Source organism: Phaseolus vulgaris, chromosome 3 (genome assembly GCF_051622355.1).
Source record: "Phaseolus vulgaris cultivar YP4 chromosome 3, ASM5162235v1, whole genome shotgun sequence".
In the NCBI taxonomy this organism is placed as follows: domain Eukaryota; kingdom Viridiplantae; phylum Streptophyta; class Magnoliopsida; order Fabales; family Fabaceae; genus Phaseolus; species Phaseolus vulgaris.
In genome coordinates, this window is record NC_143500.1 from 54,227,768 (window position 1) to 54,248,633 (window position 20,866).

General features: G+C 31.4%; 3 protein-coding genes across 3 annotated transcripts; 1 reads left to right on the plus strand and 2 right to left on the minus strand.

The window, feature by feature from the left end:
- Positions 1–1,364: 1,364 nt before the first annotated feature.
- Positions 1,365–7,941, minus strand: LOC137808724 (GLABRA2 expression modulator). The gene is made up of 4 exons (XM_068609987.2): positions 7,432–7,941; positions 7,225–7,326; positions 6,194–6,465; positions 1,365–1,996 (listed from the first exon to the last, which is right to left on the minus strand). The coding sequence occupies exons 1-4, from the start codon at positions 7,694–7,696 to the stop codon at positions 1,802–1,804; spliced, it is 834 nt and encodes a 277-aa protein (XP_068466088.2). The 5' UTR covers positions 7,697–7,941; the 3' UTR covers positions 1,365–1,801.
- A 4,671-nt stretch (positions 7,942–12,612) lies between these two features.
- LOC150028915 (uncharacterized) lies at positions 12,613–13,290 on the plus strand. The gene has a single exon (XM_090299910.1). The coding sequence runs from the start codon at positions 12,674–12,676 to the stop codon at positions 13,094–13,096; it is 423 nt and encodes a 140-aa protein (XP_090156036.1). The 5' UTR covers positions 12,613–12,673; the 3' UTR covers positions 13,097–13,290.
- A 3,570-nt stretch (positions 13,291–16,860) lies between these two features.
- Positions 16,861–19,355, minus strand: LOC137806002 (isoflavone 4'-O-methyltransferase). Its single transcript, XM_068605876.2, has 2 exons — positions 18,573–19,355; positions 16,861–17,163 (listed from the first exon to the last, which is right to left on the minus strand). Exons 1-2 carry the CDS (start codon positions 19,353–19,355, stop codon positions 16,861–16,863), a joined length of 1,086 nt encoding a protein of 361 aa, XP_068461977.2.
- Between the last annotated feature and the right edge of the window lie 1,511 nt (positions 19,356–20,866).

The following is a 20,866-nucleotide window of genomic DNA, read 5'->3' on the forward strand; positions in this document are numbered from 1 at the left end:
AAAAGTTAAAATATAGAAATGAAATGATGCTTCTGATGTAACAAATGTTATTTTAAAATATTTGAAGTGAAGATTAAGAAGTAATGATAAGATTATCCATTTTTGCAATGATGGTTTAGGGATAGAGTAGCATAAGCTAAAAAAGTTTGGTAATTGAATGCCATATTTTGATGCTTCCTAAAATAATTGTTTGCATGCTTTGGGGTTAGGAGTTTAATTCATTTATAAAGGAAGAAAAGTGATCTAAGTGTGATTTGAAGCGTGCAAATGAAAGATCTAAGTGGGTCATTCCTTGATTAGGACATTACATAGTCAATAATAATGATTAGTGCTAAACACTTAAGATACTTACAAATATTTTTATTTATTCTTTTTTTTTCTTATCTTTATATGTTATGAAATTGTTCAAATTGTTACTCTTTTTAGAAATCTCACATAGAGTATTTTTTTAATGAAGATGATGAAGAATAAAGTGGAATGTCTTAAATATATTTTTTTTTAACTTAAAGTAGATGAATTAAATTATTTTTTTTCCTTAGAAAAACATATATACTTATTATTATATTTAAGTATTTTTTTATAGATGGTTTGGAATATATATATATATATATATATATATATATATATATAATATTGGAGGGGTTGTAGTGTTGTAATCTGAAATTAATTTAAAAACATCTCAATCATATTTAACGGATTGAAAACAAATTTATCTAAATCAATTTTACGATATTTTCAGTGAAAGTGGACTTTCATGAAAAAAAACTTGCCATAAGAATAATACACACTCCATTAGTGACCTAAAGAAGATAGCTGAACACTATTCATTGATTATTGTTAGTTATATATTGGGGAAAATGAGTTTTTAAATTCCTATACCTCAGTCATGAATATTCCTTTACTTTTATTTTAATAAATTTGATCATCGAAATTTTGCAAAAACATGTGAATTTAGTATTTTTGCTCTCCGTGTCTAATAAAGTTTGATAAACAAATTCATCCATAAAAAATACGAAAATTTAGTCGCATTAACCGAAAGTATACAAATCAAGAACACATTTTTTTTCTTATTTTATCTCTGCATCTTCACTCCTCGATATAAAAACATTAAAAATCCATTATTAATCTTTTACAAATGTTTTGCTTGATGATCAATCAAATTGTTTTAGTTCTAAAACAGGATATTTTGAACCACTAAATTGTAAACTACGTAAAAGGGGGATGATGTACATGTGTAAAACTGTTGATAAATGTTGATACATTTGTACTTTCAAAGACCAAGAATAGTTTTGGGAAAACGTTCAGGATCCCAGAGTATTTCCACATAGTCAAATATAAGAATGTCAAATGCCACGTTCTGGAAATTTCACAAAAAACTCAATATTTTCAGAGGAACAATTGGTATTACAGTAAAATCATTCTTGATAATGAGATTTCCATAATAAAAAAAACCATGGATGCAGTAAGTAAAAGTTGAAGTATTCAAGATAATATGGAGAGTACTGCCTGATTTGAAAGTATTTGTGCAGCAGAGTTGCAAACTAGTTTCCCTGATGAATGGATGGTAACGAGAAACAGAAAGTCACCATATAACTTTCTAAACTATTCTAATGGAGCCCCTAGGGTAAATTCATATCCACAAGATAGCCAAAAGTTGGCTGAATATTTATCAACAGTTCCAAGACCATGATGATCACATCTACAGACAAAGCTTTTGTGGAAGGGAAAAAAATATAATTGGGGGTTTGAAACTAACGTATGAACAGACTATGCTTCTTTTTCTTTAGATCCATTGGACAGACTATGCTTGTGACTGCATATGTCTGCCAGTGTCAAGAGCTTCGTAGAGGCACTCCAGAGCACCGTCATAGTTCAAGAAGCCCATAAACCAAAATTCATGGTTGTCAACCGAAATGACCTGGATGTACTTTTCAGCAGAATTGGCTGTGTTTGATGAAGAATGCACTGCTTTTAGCTCCTGTAATGGGATCACCACCTACACGCAGCATAATTTGCCATATCAAGGACAAAAATAACACTTGGATACAATATTATTGAAAATCAGACAACTTAATTAGATAAGGGAAGAGAACATCGCAAGGAGAAGGAAAAAAAACCTTGGAAGTGGAAACGGAAAGTACGATTTGAAAGATTCACAAAGAAAAGAATGGCGTTAAAGCAACTATTTGGCAGACAAGAAATTGCAGAAAAGAGAATAGTTTAAGCAAATTGGAATATTGAATTCCATAAAACCAAAACTAAAGCTGACATGGCAATGTTATTTACCTTTCGTAATTTAAGCAAAACATAATTATTTAGTTTAATTCAAGTCCCACACTTGAGCTGGCCACATGCTTCCTGTAAAACATTGCTGTCCTCTTAATTAAAGATCTAACAAAAATAAAAGTAGTTGACACACACAGATGTAGCTGATACAATTCAGGTGATTGATAGTAATTCAGGTAAGGAGGAGGATGAGAACAGTAGAATGGGCCAATAGACGACTCCGTGCTTAATCAGGAGAGCGACTCACTTTGGAAGAAGTTAGTATTTTCAAGAATTTAGGGTTCATGGGTTACTTTTACTTTACCACTAATAAAAAATCTCGGAAATAATCTGACAGTACCGGTATTCAACCTCGATCCTAGATCTAATATTTTATGCGGACTAATGATCATATAACGATGATGACATAAAATATTAGTACCCCTACTAGCAGCTTGTAGGCATATACATCAGTTAGAGATGAACCATCCTAAATTTTAGTCAAAATAAACAATCCCTTTCTGGAGCATATCCACTCCCTATTTACATGAAAGGGGATGCAATCCCTTAACAATGCACCGAACAACCTACCCCAGTGTTGTAAGCAAATATAGTAATACTCGGCGTTAGGATCTAGTTGCAAAGTATGGAACTTGAGTACCAAATTAGTTATGGGATTGTAGTGTGGGATTTTATAAGGCTTTGGACTCTCCAACTACAATAGCTAGTTTTTGTGGTGTTGCTCTCCAAAGGTTTTTTCAATTGGTAGTATAGCCTTTCCACCATGTCTCAGTTGCAAACAAGCAGCATGGGTGGTCTGTCAACATCGTAATGTTTGCTCATAACTGGTCAAAGGGCTAGTGCACAGCCACACGGCTGAGGATTGGGACGTGATGGGACGTTAGGATCAAATTCCAAGGAGTGGGACTCGTTCCACATTGGATGTATGCCAATGTCATTCTAAGGTGGAATTTATAAAGCTTTGAGCTCTCCAACTACAAATGTTAGTTTTTGTTTGTGGTTCTCCCAATGTTATTATAAACTCAACTTCAAGGCTTGCGATCTAGACCAACTTGTGTGTGTAATTTAAAATAATAAATATTCAGGAAATATAGTTAGAACTAAGCTCTGTTAACCTCGACCTTGAAAATTTGTAATATTCAATAAGAGTTGAATAAAATTTATTAAAAATTCATTTATTTCATTTTTAAAACTAAATATCAAATATTTGGCTCATAATGATCCTTCATCACACTATAAAATTAAATAGATAAAATCACCTTCTCAATTTCAATGCATGCAAGCTATTATATCAAGTTAATCTTTCACCCAACTTATATCTTCACTCAAACTTTAAAGGGGTTCAATGGCAAGAAGATGACCAAGATCCTCATTGCACAACTCTCCTTGTCCATGAGAAGGTGGAGGATTGAGGTGATTATGTTGGAGATAATGTCTGAGGTACATGCTAGGGAAGTGCAACATGAAGAGGATACATCAATTGGTCATGTTTGCGACATTAACCATGGGGTTTGCATGCAAGCATGGGTAAGCACGACCAAGCAAAAGGTAAACATAGGCCATATCATCAAGTCGAGTAGGCACTGGCGCATGAGGATGGTGTTCTAGTGTGCAAGGGGTATCAGAGACCATACACGGCCACCTTGGCCAGATTGGCCGAGCCACTATGCACCAAGGAGTTTTTAGAGTTGGTCGAGGCAGAGGAGATGGAAGTGCCAAGGGTCTTGGACATGGTTAGTTTTCTGCCCAACCCTAGGGGCTGGACACAGTGAGCTCACTAAACGTTGTCGAGGTCTTCAAGATTTGTCCTACTTCGGACATGTCCCCAACCACTGCGATTATGGACACGATAACATAGATTGGCAACGAGAATGTCACGGACCCATAATCATTTCAGGGTTCAAGGAAGTATTGAGAACCCACATCCTCGGGGTGTACATAAGGTCATACATAGGCTGCCTCACCTTTAGGGCAGAAGTGGAGCATCCCAATTGGTTTGGGGCTTACCTTAATGGAGAGATGGATTCGGTCCCCTCATTAGATATCCATGCCAATTTGACATGGGAGGGTACAAGCAAGATGTCAGAGGTGTTCCCATATGACCCACTAGAAAGACTCTGGTAGTATTTAGGAGAGCACGAGCAAGCCCAACCTGGGTTTCAAGCATGTAGTAAGTATAGCACAATACACGATTCATATCGCACAATATGAATCATTGGAAAACTTGCTTGTGCTCCCAAATCGGTGTTGAATCTTATTGCTCTCGAAATCCGCATGAATCACGATTCTAACAAGAATAATAGCCTAAATCGTGAGTGAAACCAAATTCAGGTCTTGCTCTGAAACGGGTCAAGTCGCATTACCTAGATTGAAAAAACCCTAATTTGCTTTCTTTTATTGGGTAAATTGAGCAGGAAGAGATGTGTACCAATTTGTGTTTTTCCCTCCAACCAAATCATGTTATTCCTTATTTCGATTGCCATGAATGATTTCCTTTAGCAGCAAAGTCTACCTCTACTAAGTTTATTTTTCCTTTTCCTCACTTCTAGGATCAACCACAATCTCTCTTCTCCACCTACATTCGCCACCCATGTTGGTGATCCCTTAATGTTTCCTTCTACTCCTCAACAACACATGTTACTGCAGTATAGTAAATACACATAGATACAACCACTCTTTTTTTATTTTTATTGTGGTTGTTATTAATTGCATCTTTGCAATGTTTCTGAATCCTAAGATTCACGAGATGAAACGATTCACGATTCAAAACATAAGCACTCTAATACATAATTTGCATCGTAATTCAACTACCATGGTCACAAGCGCGACATGCTGACACAACTCATATTTTACAAGTTGTGCCCAATGCCTAGTAGCATGGAACTAAACCCAAAACATGTGATCAAGATGTTTGTGAAGGCCAAGGGGCACAAGGATCTTCAACCCAAAACCTTAAGACAATGAAGTTATAAGTCTTCTCCCTTATATGTTGCTCAATTTTCTCATTTCTATTCAATGTAAGACTCAAACTCATTTGGATTCCTAACAAGGTGGAGTGAAGTTTAGTTTATAAGTTGAATTGAAACTTCTCTTTATGGTTTAAAATGTCCTTGAGCAAGATTAAGAAAATCTAGTATTGTTGAGCAAGAATTTGTTATAACTCAAAGGGAATCTCATCATTTAGTTTTCTACAAGCACCAGCATACCAGATGTCTTAATCACTTTATCTTGTAGTTTATTTGGATGATATAATTAAGTAAGGATCTCATTGAAGAAACATTTGTTTATTCATTGCCAAATCAAAGACTTGTATGGTTCACGTATGGATAGGCAATCTACTTAGGGATACAACAAGGTTTATTGAAGGTAATCTTGTATCCTGGAAGAAAAATTGTGGTTGCACAGTCCAATGCAGATGATAACTATCAGGCTAAGGGAGTGGTTACTTGTAAACTTGTATGGGCAAAACAAGTATTTTGGGAATTCAAGTTTGGAAGTGTTGATAAGTTGAAAATGTAGTGATAATCAAGTTGCTCTTTACATTGCATCAAACACAATATTTCATGAGAAAACCAAGCAAAGAGAATCGTTTATCACTTTATTAGAGAAAAAATCCTCTCCAATCCAAGGAAACTACCATTGAGTTTGTTAATTCTAATTATCAGCTTGAGATACCCTAACAAGGTCTCTTATGGGTCATCGAATTTCAGGTCCATAGTAACAAGCTTGGTGAATATAATTTGTATGCTCCAACTTCAGGGGGAGTGTTGGAAAGTACTTCCTATTTTGGGAGAATATAACCTATTTAGAAGCTGTCAATTTCTCAGCGACTGCATTGTGTATATAATGATGATGAGGCTATTTTCCACTAGCAATTCAGTAAACAATTTCTAATTAGAGTAAGTACCTTATAATAGCTCCATTCTGTTTGGTTGTTATTTTTATAGGAAATAGGATTGTCACTAGAATATGCAATCTTTGCAGTGGATACATACAAAACACCCATCACTGGACCAGCTGATGTGGACAAATAACATGCATAAGAATTTTGAAGCCGTTCCTCTGGACCTGTCTCAAACGTGTTCAGGAAAATCTTCTCATATCCACCTTCTGCCAGAACCTTTGTTCCCTGGGCAATTCTCCCCATAGCAGCTTCAGCAAAGCTAGGGCTTGTTTTCACTTCAAGCACAATGTAACAATAAAAGTAAATTTTTATAATTTAATGTAGAAGATTCACTGTCATTAGGATGATCAGGGGTGAGAAAACTACAAGACACAGAAGATCCATCAAATCATCAAGTACACTAATCATTAGAACACAACGAACAAATTCATGATGTTTAATAGTCAATACAACAACCAGTTGACATGATCACGTTGACACACAGGAAATGCTTAAGAAATTATACCCACAGCAGAAAAAAAAAGCATCCAAGGTACATGCCACACACCTCAAGAGTTAGTTCGGTACATCCTGTTGCAAAACCAACTCAAATAGATAACAAAGCCTTTACGGGACATTTAAGCAAAGAGAAACGACACACATTATAACACACTTTCTATTATTGGTTGAAATTTATCAGAAACAATAAATTTTTGGTGGGTTACATTTCTCATTTAATGAATCTCTTCATACAGACTGGACCACATTATACTATTTTATCCAAAGTAAATGTGTGATGGCACCATTTCAAACGTTATTAATGGCTTATAATGCTCCAAAGTAACTGAATCCATTCCCATGTCTGACAAATACATAACAATCGAATCCCCACTTAAATTTATTCAATTCTATCACCAGTTTCCTTAAAAACAAAATTCCTATTAAACTCCCATATCTGGTAAATCAAAAGTCACCACCAGCACCATTCCATGTGCACCCATTTTAGAAACACGACAACAAAACAAAATAAAATAAAAACAAAACGGAAATCTTACAGTGCTGCCACGTGTTTCCAGCGAAACTCTCAGCCTTCTTTGTAGCCTCTCCCACCTTCCTACCCCATCTCCCCAGCACATTGCGAACGGTCACCACCGTCTCTGGTCACATGCAAAACGAAAATACGCATCCTCGCGCATGAAATTGGAAAAAGAAATTTGAAAATTGAAAATAAGAAAAATAGAAAAATGAAAATAAAAACTAACCCATGAAATTGGGAGCAGGTTGAGAGTAAGAGGAGGAAAAATATTGATTGAATCGCGATTCGTTAGGGGAAGAGGCGAACGTGGATTCTGTGACCAAGTCGGGGCTCCAGTGCACGGATTTTTTGGTGCTACCGGTGGATGACGCGGTGCGTTTTTCCTTCGGACCCTTCGGTTCCGGTTCCGATCCCGATCCGTTAGGAGTGGTGGTGGAGTGGCCGTTGGAGACATGGGATTGGGACTCCGCTTCGGGCTTTGGGTGTTCCATTGTGGGGTTGGTTGGTTTGGATTTTGGGATTAGGTTCGGAGTTAGGGTTGTGAAACAGAATTTTGGAGACGTGGGAACGAACGGGTGGTAATTTGGTTGAATGCGATCGCTTTTTTTAGCGCGCTGACCATGGAGGGCGCTTTTCCTCCACCAACTTCAACCTTTCGATGGTCAAGGACACAAGAGGAATTTTCATCAAACTTTCAGGGTGTTCAAGGTAATTTTACATCTTCTGCTCACTTTTTCTTTTTCCTTATTTTTTATTAATTCAAAACGTTGTAATAAAAAATTTAAAATTAATATATGTAAGGTATCGAAGACCAATACTTCTAAGACACGTATCAACTTATACATGTCCAATTCAAAAAAATTTTGAAAAAATATTTGTTCAAGTTGTTATCATTCTACTGTTGTAACATAATTTTAAAAATAAAAAATACATTAGTTTCTTAAAATTTCAAATTTATTATATAAAATTTTATTATAATTATAAAAATAAAAAATAAATACTTTTTAATTAGTCATAAAAAATATCTTTCTAGTAAAAAAATTGAAATATACTTATACATATGAATATTTATTGTCAATTTAAATATAATTTATAAATTATAATGTATATATTGATATTCGTGTCATATAGGTGTTCGTATTAAACGTGTGACTTAATCAAATGTTTAATTTAAAAAAAAAAAAAACTAATCTAGTTGGGAATGGCACACTGATAAGAAATGAGGTAGTCATTCTAAAATTTCACAAGTTGGGTTGTGTTTTATTGTATTTGCATGATAAAATTGTCATGTTTATATTTTATTTATCTAAAAATTAATAAAATTAATTCACACAGTTTATTTCACTAATTTGAGTTGATAATATTTTTCATTAATAATATTATTTTTCAATTTTATTTGAGATATATAATGATATAAAATTGAATCAACTTAAATATATATCAGACAAATAAATCTGTCTTGGTGGTACCTATTATTCAAATTCATCATTTTTTTTAATGAGATGCATTTACATATCTATTTATCTATATATTTTTATTTTTTAAATTACTAAAATATTTTTAATTTATTAGATTATCTATAAATTTTATTTTCATTATTATATCTGTTTTTTTACTTTATTTTATTTGAAGAGTTACATCGTTTTATTCCTTATTTGTTGTTTCAATCGTTTTACTTAATCAATATTTACTAAATTCACTTATATGTATAAACTATTTTTCATTTCATCAAACTTCTAACTATACATATTATTTTACTTTGTGCTCTGTATAAAAAATATATTGTATTTCAAAAAATAAAGTTTTCAATCTCATAAATTGAATCTTTTGTAAAGTACAAATGCAATCATTTCTAATTCTTTATAAAAAAAAATATTTATCAAGGAAAATGTTTGACTATCATTTTAGTGTTCAATCGCTTGAGAAAAAAAATTCTCTCTGATGATTAATTTTGTATTATTAAAATTATTTTTTCTTCAGTAAACATTTTTTCATTGTTTTTCAATTATTTAATTAGTTTAATATTAATTAAATTCACTCAAATTCTCAAATTACCTTTCTCTAAACTTATTTATAAAGATAATAAATGTGGTCGTTGTTATGAAATTTTAATTATGTAATTATTTTTTATTTTTTTAATTATTTAATATTTATATAATTGAAATTTATTTTAAAAAAATTATATTAAAAAAATATATGTATTTTTTATATTAAATCATTTTGCTATATCTTTTTCAGTCAAACATTTCCATTTACATTTTAATCTTCAACATAAACGGGTACATGTTTAAATTGCAATACATGAAAATGAAGTCATAAATTTCCAATTACAATATATAGTAAAAGTTTGGGAATGGGAATGCAAACAATATATTTGTTGACTTTTACAATAATTCTTTTAAAATTATACTTAACATAATTTTTATTGGAATAAAAAACAAATTTAGATTTTAACTCTCAATAAAAAAGATGTTAAAACCACTGTTAAAGGATGTGTTAGTAAGTGTCTGTTTAAAAAAAAAATCTATATTAACACATTTTTAACTATTACTTTCAATGATTATTTTATCAAATTTATTATGAAATTATTTGTTTATTTTGTGTTGGGTGTCATCCATTTGAATACAGACACTATTTTGTGGCATCAATTAAAAATTAAACTATTTTTATACTTTTCTCTATCACATTTATGGAGTGCTATAAAGTCGTGTCTACCACTTAAAACAAAAATACGATTAAATATTTAATATAATAATGTATTCTTTTATGTAATAAAAAAAAAAAAATTACTTACTCTTGTAATTTTTTTCCCAACAACAATTTTATGATAAGTACATTTTTTTCACCTGTTTTATACTTTTGCCTTTGAAAATTCTCATTAGAACTATTTGACATCTTCTGAAATATAAATATTTTTTTAAAATACATTTTGAGTTCTATGTTAGATCCAAGGGATCTATTGTAAAAAGTTGCTTTTATTTTAAAAATATAACTTTTTTTTACTAATGAATTATATCTTCTTTTAAATTCCTTTTGATTGTATAATAACTACTATTGAAAAGATCATTAATTATAATTGAACCTTAAATATAGATCATTTACTAAATAATTGATGAAAAAACTTGTTGAATGCTATACAGTTATGAGTCTGACTCTGGATCAATTATTAAATATATAAAAAAACAGGAGTTTTTTAATATTGATTAATTGATACATTTTTGTTAAGGTGTATTAGTTGAATATTTTTTATTAATTTTCTTAAGAATAAAAAAAATCAGTGCCTTAGTCGATTATATAAATAAACATATCAAGGACAATAATTTTAATTTTTTTTATAGAACAAAACTTAACTTAACATCTATATTCATAAATTTGTTTATTTATTTTAGTTGTTTAACAGAAAGTTTGTAGTTGAAGGAAGGAATATGAAACTAATATCATTACAAATGAACTTTAGAAACTAAATACTTATTTTATTTAATTTGAGAAAATGCTTAGTCTTGAGTTGTTTTAATTATAAAAAGTCAGTTTATAAAAAAAAATATACAAGGGTTATATATATATTACAAACACAAGAAGTACAACGAAGCTTAAACAAATAAGATTATGAAAAATATTTGCCAGCTTTTGACAGCTCTTTTACAAACTCAAATCCAAGCCAAAAGAACAATGATTATATTTAATTAATGGAATATATTTATATTTATTTTTTACTTCAGCAATCTAATCCAAAATAATATAATGATTATATTGCCCTTTCGCAACTCGATCCTCCTATTGTCTACACATCACGGTCAATGCAATTAAAAGAAAATGAATATACCTTTTGTGTCTATGAAATACTATTCATTTTATTTTATTCTCTATAGTTTTTTTTAACTGTTCTTAGTTTATTGTATCTTTTATTTCTTCATCATATAGTCCTCTTTGCTTAAATGACAACAATGAGTACTTCTAATCTTTATAAAACTATTATTTTAGTTTCCAAAAACTACAGATATTAAATAACTTTATTAAAAATTTAATCACATAAAGAGTATTTTTATTTGTATAATATGCTTCCATCTAATTTTTTTCTCAGAATTCTTTATTAATAGGTATAAATTATTTTGGTACCATTTTTGTTAATATATGAATTTTGGTTTAGTTCTTCATATTTTATTGTATTTCATTTTTTTTTAATAATACTTTTTTCATATAGTGACAAATGATTGTTGTTACTTGAGGTATCAGGATAACAACAAATATGAGAGCTTTTACAAAAAAGAAAAATTATTAAGAAATGAAGGTGATAATATGTATTTATGAGTTGTCCGATAGCATATAACTTTAAACTTTTGATAAATTCTAATATCATCTTGTACCTGGATGGATATTGGGGGTTGAGTAATGTTAATCCACGTCGAAAAACGATGCTTACTTCACTCTTGGTTGTCCTATTCTTCAAGTCTCATTTTTTCTATGCGTGCCTCGGTCGGCCGGTGGGGTACCTACGATTGCACTCCGACGCTCAAGTCAGCGATGGTGCTCAATGGGAATTCTCTGATCATATGAAAAACGTACATAGTTCAAGAAATCCTTTTAGTAGATTGACTTGTGTTTTGGCCATGTTAGCCAAACAACTGATAACTAGAGACATGTCTAGTGGTCTTTGAGTCGTGCCTGGTAGTTTCCTGTAATCAATGGAGTGTTATAAAGAACGTGCCTGACCCATTCAACGAAAGTTACAACTGTTTGTTCCAACTACGTTTTTTTTATTTAATTAAGTCATTTAACGTGTATCCCTCAGTCGTCCGGTGCCGACCGATACACATCTTATAAAATAAATTTCAGATTTAACTCAATTTTATAATACTAATAAACTCTAAATCCTAAATCTTAAACTCTAAATCATAATATCTTTTACTTTTAGACACTTTTACTTTCAGAGAGTAAAATATCTTGATTTATCCAACAAGTTTCCAGAAATTGAATGATCAAAATTCCCACATCTATTAAAAAAACAAGTAATGTTATTAATGGAGAAAAATTGAAGGAGTAAAAAAATGTTGATAAATAAAAAAATGTTGAGAAATTGTAGAAATTTGAAAGCAGAGAGAAGAAGAACGCGTAAAGACAGTCTGGGAAATGGGAAACGGTAGTTGGAAGTAGGCTGGAAAACCGCCACACACAGACAGCGATGCCTTCCTCAACCTCCAACCGACACATGTAGTACTTTACAACAACCTATGACCTACTATTCAATATTTTTTTATTTTATATTTATTTTCTAATTTTCCCTCTTTTTTCTTATTTCTTTATTGTATAAAAAATATGTTTGAAACAACATTATTGTTCCCCATAACTTCCAATACACATCCCACACCGTCCAGAGGGAACAATTGTTCTCTCTATAAATACATGTTATTAGGTCACTACTACACAACATAATCAAAAACCTTATTTGTTGTGATCATTATTATCATAAAATGGGTTATAACGCAGTTAAAGTGTTTGTCATGATAGGGCTTTTGGCCACCGCATGCTTAGCACAAGCCCCTGCACCTGCACCCACCCAACCACCGTCAGCAACCCCATCACCACCCACACAACCACCGTCAGCAACCCCATCGCCACCCACGTCAGCACCTGCTCCATCACCCACCGTAAACACGCCTCCTCCTCCGGTGTCTGCACCTGCACCAGCACCACCAACACCAACTCCTTCTCCCGCACAGGCCCCAGGCCCAAACACCTCGTCCCCTCCTGCACCAGGCCCGTCAGGCCCAACACCAGGCCCAGCTCCAGAGCAACCAGCTTCTGAGCCTCCCTCCGCAGCATTCTCCATAAGCAAGACCTGCATTGCTGCCACCGCTCTTGTTGGAACCTTCGTTGTCGTGGCTTTGGCTTAATTACAATAAAAACTCTTCTCAGATTTTTCATTTTAATTATGATTAAGAGAAAATATTTTATTTATTTCGGCTACTCTGTTATGTTTTTTCCTTTGTGTTTCTTCATTGCTACATAATTTGGTGATTCTTTGTTTACCACTCTCATTCATGTATCTAGATGAATGTAAAAACTCTTCATTCTTTTCCTCTCATAATTTCCTTCTTTTTCTACAACAAATAAGTCAAAATCATGACTTAAATTGCAGTTGATTGCGGTCATTAATAGTTATTAAGTATCTTTTACTAAGTAAAAGAGGTGTTCAGACCTCAAATTCAATTCAAGATATATAGTATCGTTTTTTTTTTTAAAGATGTCTTCATAAATTGATAAAGAAATGAATATATAAATTATTATTGGCATCAATATTTTTTTTATGGACAATAAAAAATTAATAAATGCGAGTCATTTCATGGGTGGTTCAACCCTTATACAAAGTAAACAAGAGATACCAAACCAACTACTAGTTAAAATTCTCAAACTAACAAACACAATCACTAACCGGACATAGACTTAAACTACATCAAACAACCATTCTCATACACTCCAAAGGTATCATACACCAACTAGAAAAGGGAAACGAAGCGGATCGAGATCTAGCATTAATCCAAGACCAAACCTTTGCTTGCACCCGTGCACACACTTCAGACACTTCAGACGCATCAGTCACTCCCCTGTTGAAGATAATAAAATTACCGTGGCTCCAAATTTGAAACTGCATTATTTTTTTTTTGTAAGTTTTCTAACTATTTATTTCAATATTATCATGATTGTGATTAGATTTTCTTTAGCATCTTCTTTGCTTATGTCATGCATGATAGTATTTGAGTAGTGATAATATTTTCAAAGTTTTGATTAAAAAGTAGTTAATTGTAATTATATTTATTTTTATAACTTAAATTATTTAATAATTTTTCAAATTGTTTGCTATTATTGACTTAAACGACATATATTAAATCACAGGACTGCATGACCTTTTCTCATTGTATTTGTATTGGAAGATTTTTCAGTTTGCACCAAAATAATTGTTTTTTTTGAGGGACAGAATAATTGTTTTAAGTGAATATTAAATCACAGTACGAGTTTTCATTAGGTTAGTTTAGCCCTTAAACAAAGAACCCAACACATTCAAAGTTCGGAAACTTAATTGGGCTTGATTTTTAAGTCCACTAAAGTGAGCCCATGATTGATCTGAAATGCTTCAGTTGACAAAAAGTATTTCTAGAAAGTTTATTCTGGAATTTTTTTTTCCAAAATATATTTTCAGAAAATACGTTTTATGAATTGGAAAAAGTATGTCGCGAAAATTTTATGAAAAAAGAACCTCAAAGTCATTAAAAAAAAAGGTAAATTAGTCTTATTAAAAATATGGGGTGTAGGAAGAATTTTGATAGGGTGAAGAAACACCTAATCCATAGATACACGATTCGGTGAAATTGATGGCCTCTAATATAAACCCACACGTCATATACTCAAAAGCACTCATATACATGTAAGGCTGCTTCTTCCTGCACCTCCATACCTTCTTCTCTCACCTCCATAGATTCTCATATATCCAGAAATGCCCCTCTGTAATATTCCGGATTACATAATCCGGAAGTCATTTTTCAAATTTGTAATTAACTTCTGGATTATATAATCCGGAAGTCTTTTTTCAGATGCATGATTACTTTACGGATTACATAATCTGGAAGTTTTTTTTAACTTCCGGATTATGTAATCCGGAAGTCTTTTTCAAATGCGTTTCCGGATTACATAATCCGGAAGTTATTATGGGGGTGACACAAGAAGGATAAAAATGTATTTTCATGTTGTGTATGGAGGTGCTAGAAGAAGATATGGAGGTGCAGGAAGAAACAGTCTACATGTAATCTCATTTAAACAAGTAGATAACAATTATAATTAAACCATTAATTCATTTTATTATATTATTATTGCATAGCACAAATACAATTTACTCATCCATCAAATTTTCAAACGTAACACATAAATAGAGAAAAAAAATCAATTTCAGAGAAGAAGAATGTAAAATAGGAAGAAGAATGCAGTATTAAGAATGACACACAAAATAATTTAACGTGAATCGATTGAAAATCGAGCCAATATTCACTACAATACTAAGTATTTTATAGTGAACTTTCACCTCTAATGATAAAAATAAATGTTGAGTTTAAGTTTCTATATATAAAACAAAATTGTCTTACAATTTCTAACTAATGACATTTCTCATAAGAACTAACCTAGTTATTAGAAAGTTCTAAAAAAAGTAAACAATATAATATTTAATCTTCAGATTCTTCATAAACAAATGTTAACTCGTCATACAATTCTAATACTTATAAGACAATAACAAACTACTAGACCGTCTCAGACTTACAAATAACGAATTGATGATTAAACGATCTCAAACCAATAGACCATCTAATATTTCTGAACGATTTTTTTAAACCAATTTTTTCACTATTATAATATACTTATCAAATAATTTTTTATTTTCATAAGGCTATCAAAATATTATTTCTCATATTCCAAATTCGATTTTACTAGCATAATATATAGCATTTGGTTTGTAAGATATGGAGTCCTTTTAAACTAATTTTTACTCTAAAAAAGCAAGTTAACTTGTTAACTTTTCTAGTGTGTATATAAATATTTAAATTAAGATCGTGACATTTTTTTTATTGTACCTTAAATACAATAGCTGACATACCTTATTTATTACAAGATAAAAGAAGATTATTTAATCTTATTTTGAATTTTTTTTATCACGAATTCCTTATTTTACTGGTTTAGAAGTTGATCTTTCTAATAATATTTTTATTATTAAAACCTTTATACTAGTAATGTATTTATTGCCAACCTGACGAATTTTTATATCAAACAAAAACTAAATACGAAATATTCATTATATAAATTGTCTTCACAAGTGAAGACATAATATTTAACTATTATCCATTTTGTTATTTAAAAAAGCATTGATACATGATAATAATGTATTATTTTTTAATCATTATGATCTTCTACTTATTTATTGAATTTTATCATCTATAAGCGACAATAATTATTAAACTTTAGTTGTAATATCATATTCTAAAGTTATTTTCAAATTATAAAAGTAAAAAAAGAGTATTATACCATATTATAATTCTGGAAAGTGAGAAACATTATTTCATAGTTAAGGTGTGTAACGCAACATTTTTTTGGATCATTAAATTAATTTTCATTAATGTCGAAATTAATTTTGGTTAATATTGAATACAACATTCAATCTTATATCACTACAACTAGAAAATTATAAAATTCAATCTTATATTACTACAACTAGAAAATCATAAAAATTATATTTGATAGAAAAACCTTATAACAAATTAGAAATGAATTTAGAAACTATATTTATAATAATAATTTAGAAATCAATAATTTTTTAAGTCTCTAAAATAGTATATAATTCAATCATTGTAACAACTAATTATATTTGATTTTCAAAATTGATTTTTATTAAATGATTTTTTTTAATTATTATTTAAAGTGTACAGTTTAACATTTTTTTAAGTGAATCAATGTACATGCAAAAGCATATAAATGAAATATATAAAAATAAAACAAATCAAAACAGTGGAAATTTTGCATAGAATGATTGTGATAAAGAAATTTATTATTGATAATATGGGTGAAGTAGAAACTTATTGAAATGGTAGGAAACATTAATTAAAACAAGTTATAAGAATCAAGGATAAACTTCAATGAGAGATTTGAAGCCAAATAGTGGGCTAAACTTGCAGGTGGTGAAGCCAGCTTGGTATATGAGTTTCTCCCATTCTTTTTTTTCTCTTTCTTTTCCATTGAAGAGAGACAGCATCACCAAGTCATACTCCAGCTTCAACTCTGTCAATTCTCTATCATCACCTGCTTCATCAATTACTATGTCTATGATTATCACCTTTCCCTCCTTTCCTCTCCCACAAATAGCTTCTTTGCACTTCTTCAATATCTTTATGGAGAGTTCATCATTCCAATCATGCAGAACCAACTGCAAAATAACATTGCTACACATTTAGTATATTATTATAAAATCTTATGAAACCGGTTTATAAACTGAGGTTTGCAGTCACTTATATATTATGAAATTTTTATTTAAAATAAAATCTTCAACACCCTCACTTCGAGTGTCATTTTGTGTATATAATTGTATAATAGATGGTCTCATAATGGATGAATGGTGATTCCAACAAAATTCTATAAAATCGATTTATAAACTCAATGTTATAAAATCAACTTAGGTACTAATCAGGTCCATACAACCAATTTGAAGCCCAGCATTCGGTCAACACGACTGAGACCATTACACCCAAGCAGAAGATTAATGACACTAATCAAGGATCAAACATTAAATAATGTCCTTAATTCTAGGTTAAATCCTTAATCAAGCCCAATAACAAAGGGTCCACAATAATTATAAAAAAAAACATAGATCTCAAAGGATCAGATACGTCATCATCTAGTACTAAGAGTGTTGAAGTTTAACTTGAGCGTCGAAGTGTCTTTTGCAGGTACCATCCGAGCCCAGAGTTCACAGAGACAAGGGAGTGGAGGAGTGAGAGAAGTAGAAGGAGTTCATTCGAGAGAAAAGAAGAGCAGGTCGACCGATCGAGAAGGAAGACAATAATTCTCTTGGTCTCAACTTCGTTCGAGAACAACTTATAAAATAAGTTTTACGTTCACTCATATTATGAAATGTTGTTAGAGTTATGATATATCGACACCATCTGACAGTAACACACATTTGACGCTGCAGACGTAGCAGAGTGAGATTACACGCAAATAAGCAGTCTGAACTTCCAAATAGGATAAAAAAATATATATTACACGGTTATTTTTCTTAGTAATAACCGATATAATATTTTTTTTACTAAGAATGACCTATATTACACCGGTTAAGCCATCTAACTGCATCTAACCGGTGTAATATATGACCCATTTTGACGTGGAAGGTTGTTCCGATTGACGGTGGTATTGGACTGGAGAGTTTTGCCTTCGATCCTCGCAACGAAGGGCGTTACACCGGCATTTCCAACGGTTGAATCATCAAATGGCAACGTTTTGAGAATCGTGTGGATTTGTTTCAACATTCCGCGCTATCGTCCATGATAGCAACCACACACAGTTCTTGTTGTTAGTGCCAGAGTTGTTTCGGTGCGCTGTCACATCGAGCACCGCAACAAAGATATCGACGAGGAGCTGGAGGTTCTTGACGGCATCGAGGCCGAGAACGACAACATTGTAGACGTTAGACGACACGGTCAAGGAGTTACAGAAGGAGCTTGTCGAGAGGCAGCTGTATGTTATGGTGGATAGAGTTTTAACAAAACATTTTTCATGTTATTATTATCTCTCTAGTCGTGAAATCTAAAACATGAATATAGCTATGTATATATATACCTTGAGTAAAACTGCATCAGCAGAAGGGATGGACTGGAACATATCACCACCAACAAAGCTCAGATTCTGGGTTGTTTTCAAGTTAGCCACCACTTGTGGTTGGTCCAAGACGGTGCATTTCAAGTGAGGAAAGGATTGGAGTATGAGCTTGGAAACAGCACCAGTCCCACCTCCCACATCCACAAGAGAACCCAACCCCTCAAACACGTGCTTGCATTCTTGGAGTCCCAGCTTTACGATTTCAGAATCAGCAGCCATAGCCTTCTGAAACACATTCAGCAACTCACAATCATTGTTGATGAAGTCCCAGTATCTCTCTCCGGTTACGCTCTCGAACAGCGGAAGTTCCGTATCCTCTTCGAACAGTTTCTTGGAGGAGTTCCACATGTTACACACTCTTGGTAGAAATGCCACTTCAACGAGATGTGCCAAGCTGAATGAGTTGCTTCTCACTAGAAACTCCGATGCAAGAGTCAAATCGTACGTTGCTTCTTCTTCTTCTTCGCCGTTTTCTGTTTTCGTGAAGAACTGGTTGTGTGTTAGGAGGCGCATGAAGCGGCGGAAAACACCGATTCTTGAAGGGTGAAGATTGAGAAGTGAGGCCAAGTCGGAGAGAGTGATGGGTTTTCCATGGTTGTGGATTGCGTCTGCTATGCCAAGCTCTGTAGCATACTTCAGAGCCATGCAGCTTAGGAAGTTCAGAATATGTTTGTGCACGTGCATTTGAGCTTTGTACATTTCTCTCTTATCTCTATCTGCATTGCCATTGTTGGTGAAAACCATTTTTTTTTTTTTTTGCTTTGTTCTGTGATTCATGTTTATTTATAGAGTGCTTCCATGCAGATATGAGTAAATTTGTAATACCTTTTCTGAATTTTTATTTTAACTTTTAATTGTTTATAAAAAATATAATTTAATTGTTTGTTTGTCTACATTTGGATTAATCTTCAAATCATATCGGATTTGCTTTTATGAGAAGTTAAAACTATTAATATTTGAGTATAACTTTGATTTCAATAAAATCAAATAATTAAATCTAATAAAATAGTATAATAGAAGATAAGAAGATCTTTTGTGCATACTAAATAAAGACCAAAAATGTATATTCTTGAAGAAATTAATTCCAAATTTTCTTTCTTTCATTTTCGTAAAAATAAATGAAAAGGCATGGGAGGGGTATTTAGAGTTAAATTTTGTTTATCAATTTTATTTCCTAAAAATGCAGAAATAAAAGAATTAATTGATGGGCACGAACATAATTAAGTATGCAATATAAATATTGTCAAGCATTTTGTTTTTCTATTTAAATTCAAGCCATTTTATTGAAAATGAAAAATGTTTGTTTTTGTGTATATTAATATGTATATCCATATCCACAGTTTTACGAGATCGACACGATATTCTCTTACTCCGATTTTTATTCACAAATTAATTGAAAATATAAAAAGAAATAAGTAACATTTAAGATTTTAATTAATATTTTTATTCTTCTGAATCAAAATAACTTTAAATTAATGAAACATTTAAAAAAAAAAAACTTCTACTTACAATGAATACATATTATTAGCAAGATTCGAAATTCTGAAGGAAAATATGAAATAAAAAAATAACGTTAAAAATTATTAATATTTTGATTCTTCCATATCAAAATAACTTGTACGGTTTTAAGTTCCAAAAAAACTAATGACAATCTTAACATAAATTTAAATTTATATTTAACTAATTTTAGTGCAACGAATATTAAAAAAAGTTCAAGAGCAATTTTATAGTTTTTTTTTTTTGAGTGTATGAGGAGATTTCTATAGTATGAAGAAATTATATTTTTTCTTGTACTTCTACATTTTTTTGTGGTATCATAATTATCTTGATAATTTTTTATGATTCCGAAATAAAGATTCTGTAAACAAAAAGTATTTTCGAGATTCTGTAAACAAAGTGTATATCCACAATAAATTTGGAAGAAAAAAAATCATTCTAATTTTGGAACTCATATTTTTAATTTTTAGAATAATAAATCCAGAATTAATAGAATATAAGTATGTTCCGAAATATTCCAAAAAAAATAATTTGGAAGTCATTTTCAAAAGGGACAAAATGGTCTTTTCTGATAATAATGGGTGCAGTAAGTCATTTGATGGGGTGCAAGGAAAAACACCTACGAAGAAATAGTGTTCAGTTTTTTCATTTCATAAGCCCAATCAGTAGTGTGTTTGTGGATTCCTGGGCTTTGGTAAAGACTTACTCAAGAGAAAATAAAAACTCATGTTATCGAGTCAAGAATAAAATATGAAATT

Coding starts and splice junctions, on each gene's coding strand:
- LOC137808724 (XM_068609987.2), bottom strand. CDS start 7,696: ATGGAACACCCAAAGCCCGAAGCGGAGTCCCAATCCCATGTCTCCAAC. Junction 7,327..7,431: donor ACCTGCTCCCAATTTCATGG/GTTAGTTTTTAT, acceptor GCATGTGACCAG/AGACGGTGGTGACCGTTCGC. Junction 6,466..7,224: donor TGGAAACACGTGGCAGCACT/GTAAGATTTCCG, acceptor TTGTGCTTGAAG/TGAAAACAAGCCCTAGCTTT.
- LOC150028915 (XM_090299910.1), top strand. CDS start 12,674: ATGGGTTATAACGCAGTTAAAGTGTTTGTCATGATAGGGCTTTTGGCC.
- LOC137806002 (XM_068605876.2), bottom strand. CDS start 19,355: ATGGTTTTCACCAACAATGGCAATGCAGATAGAGATAAGAGAGAAATG. Junction 17,164..18,572: donor CTGATGCAGTTTTACTCAAG/GTATATATATAC, acceptor GTTATTTTGCAG/TTGGTTCTGCATGATTGGAA.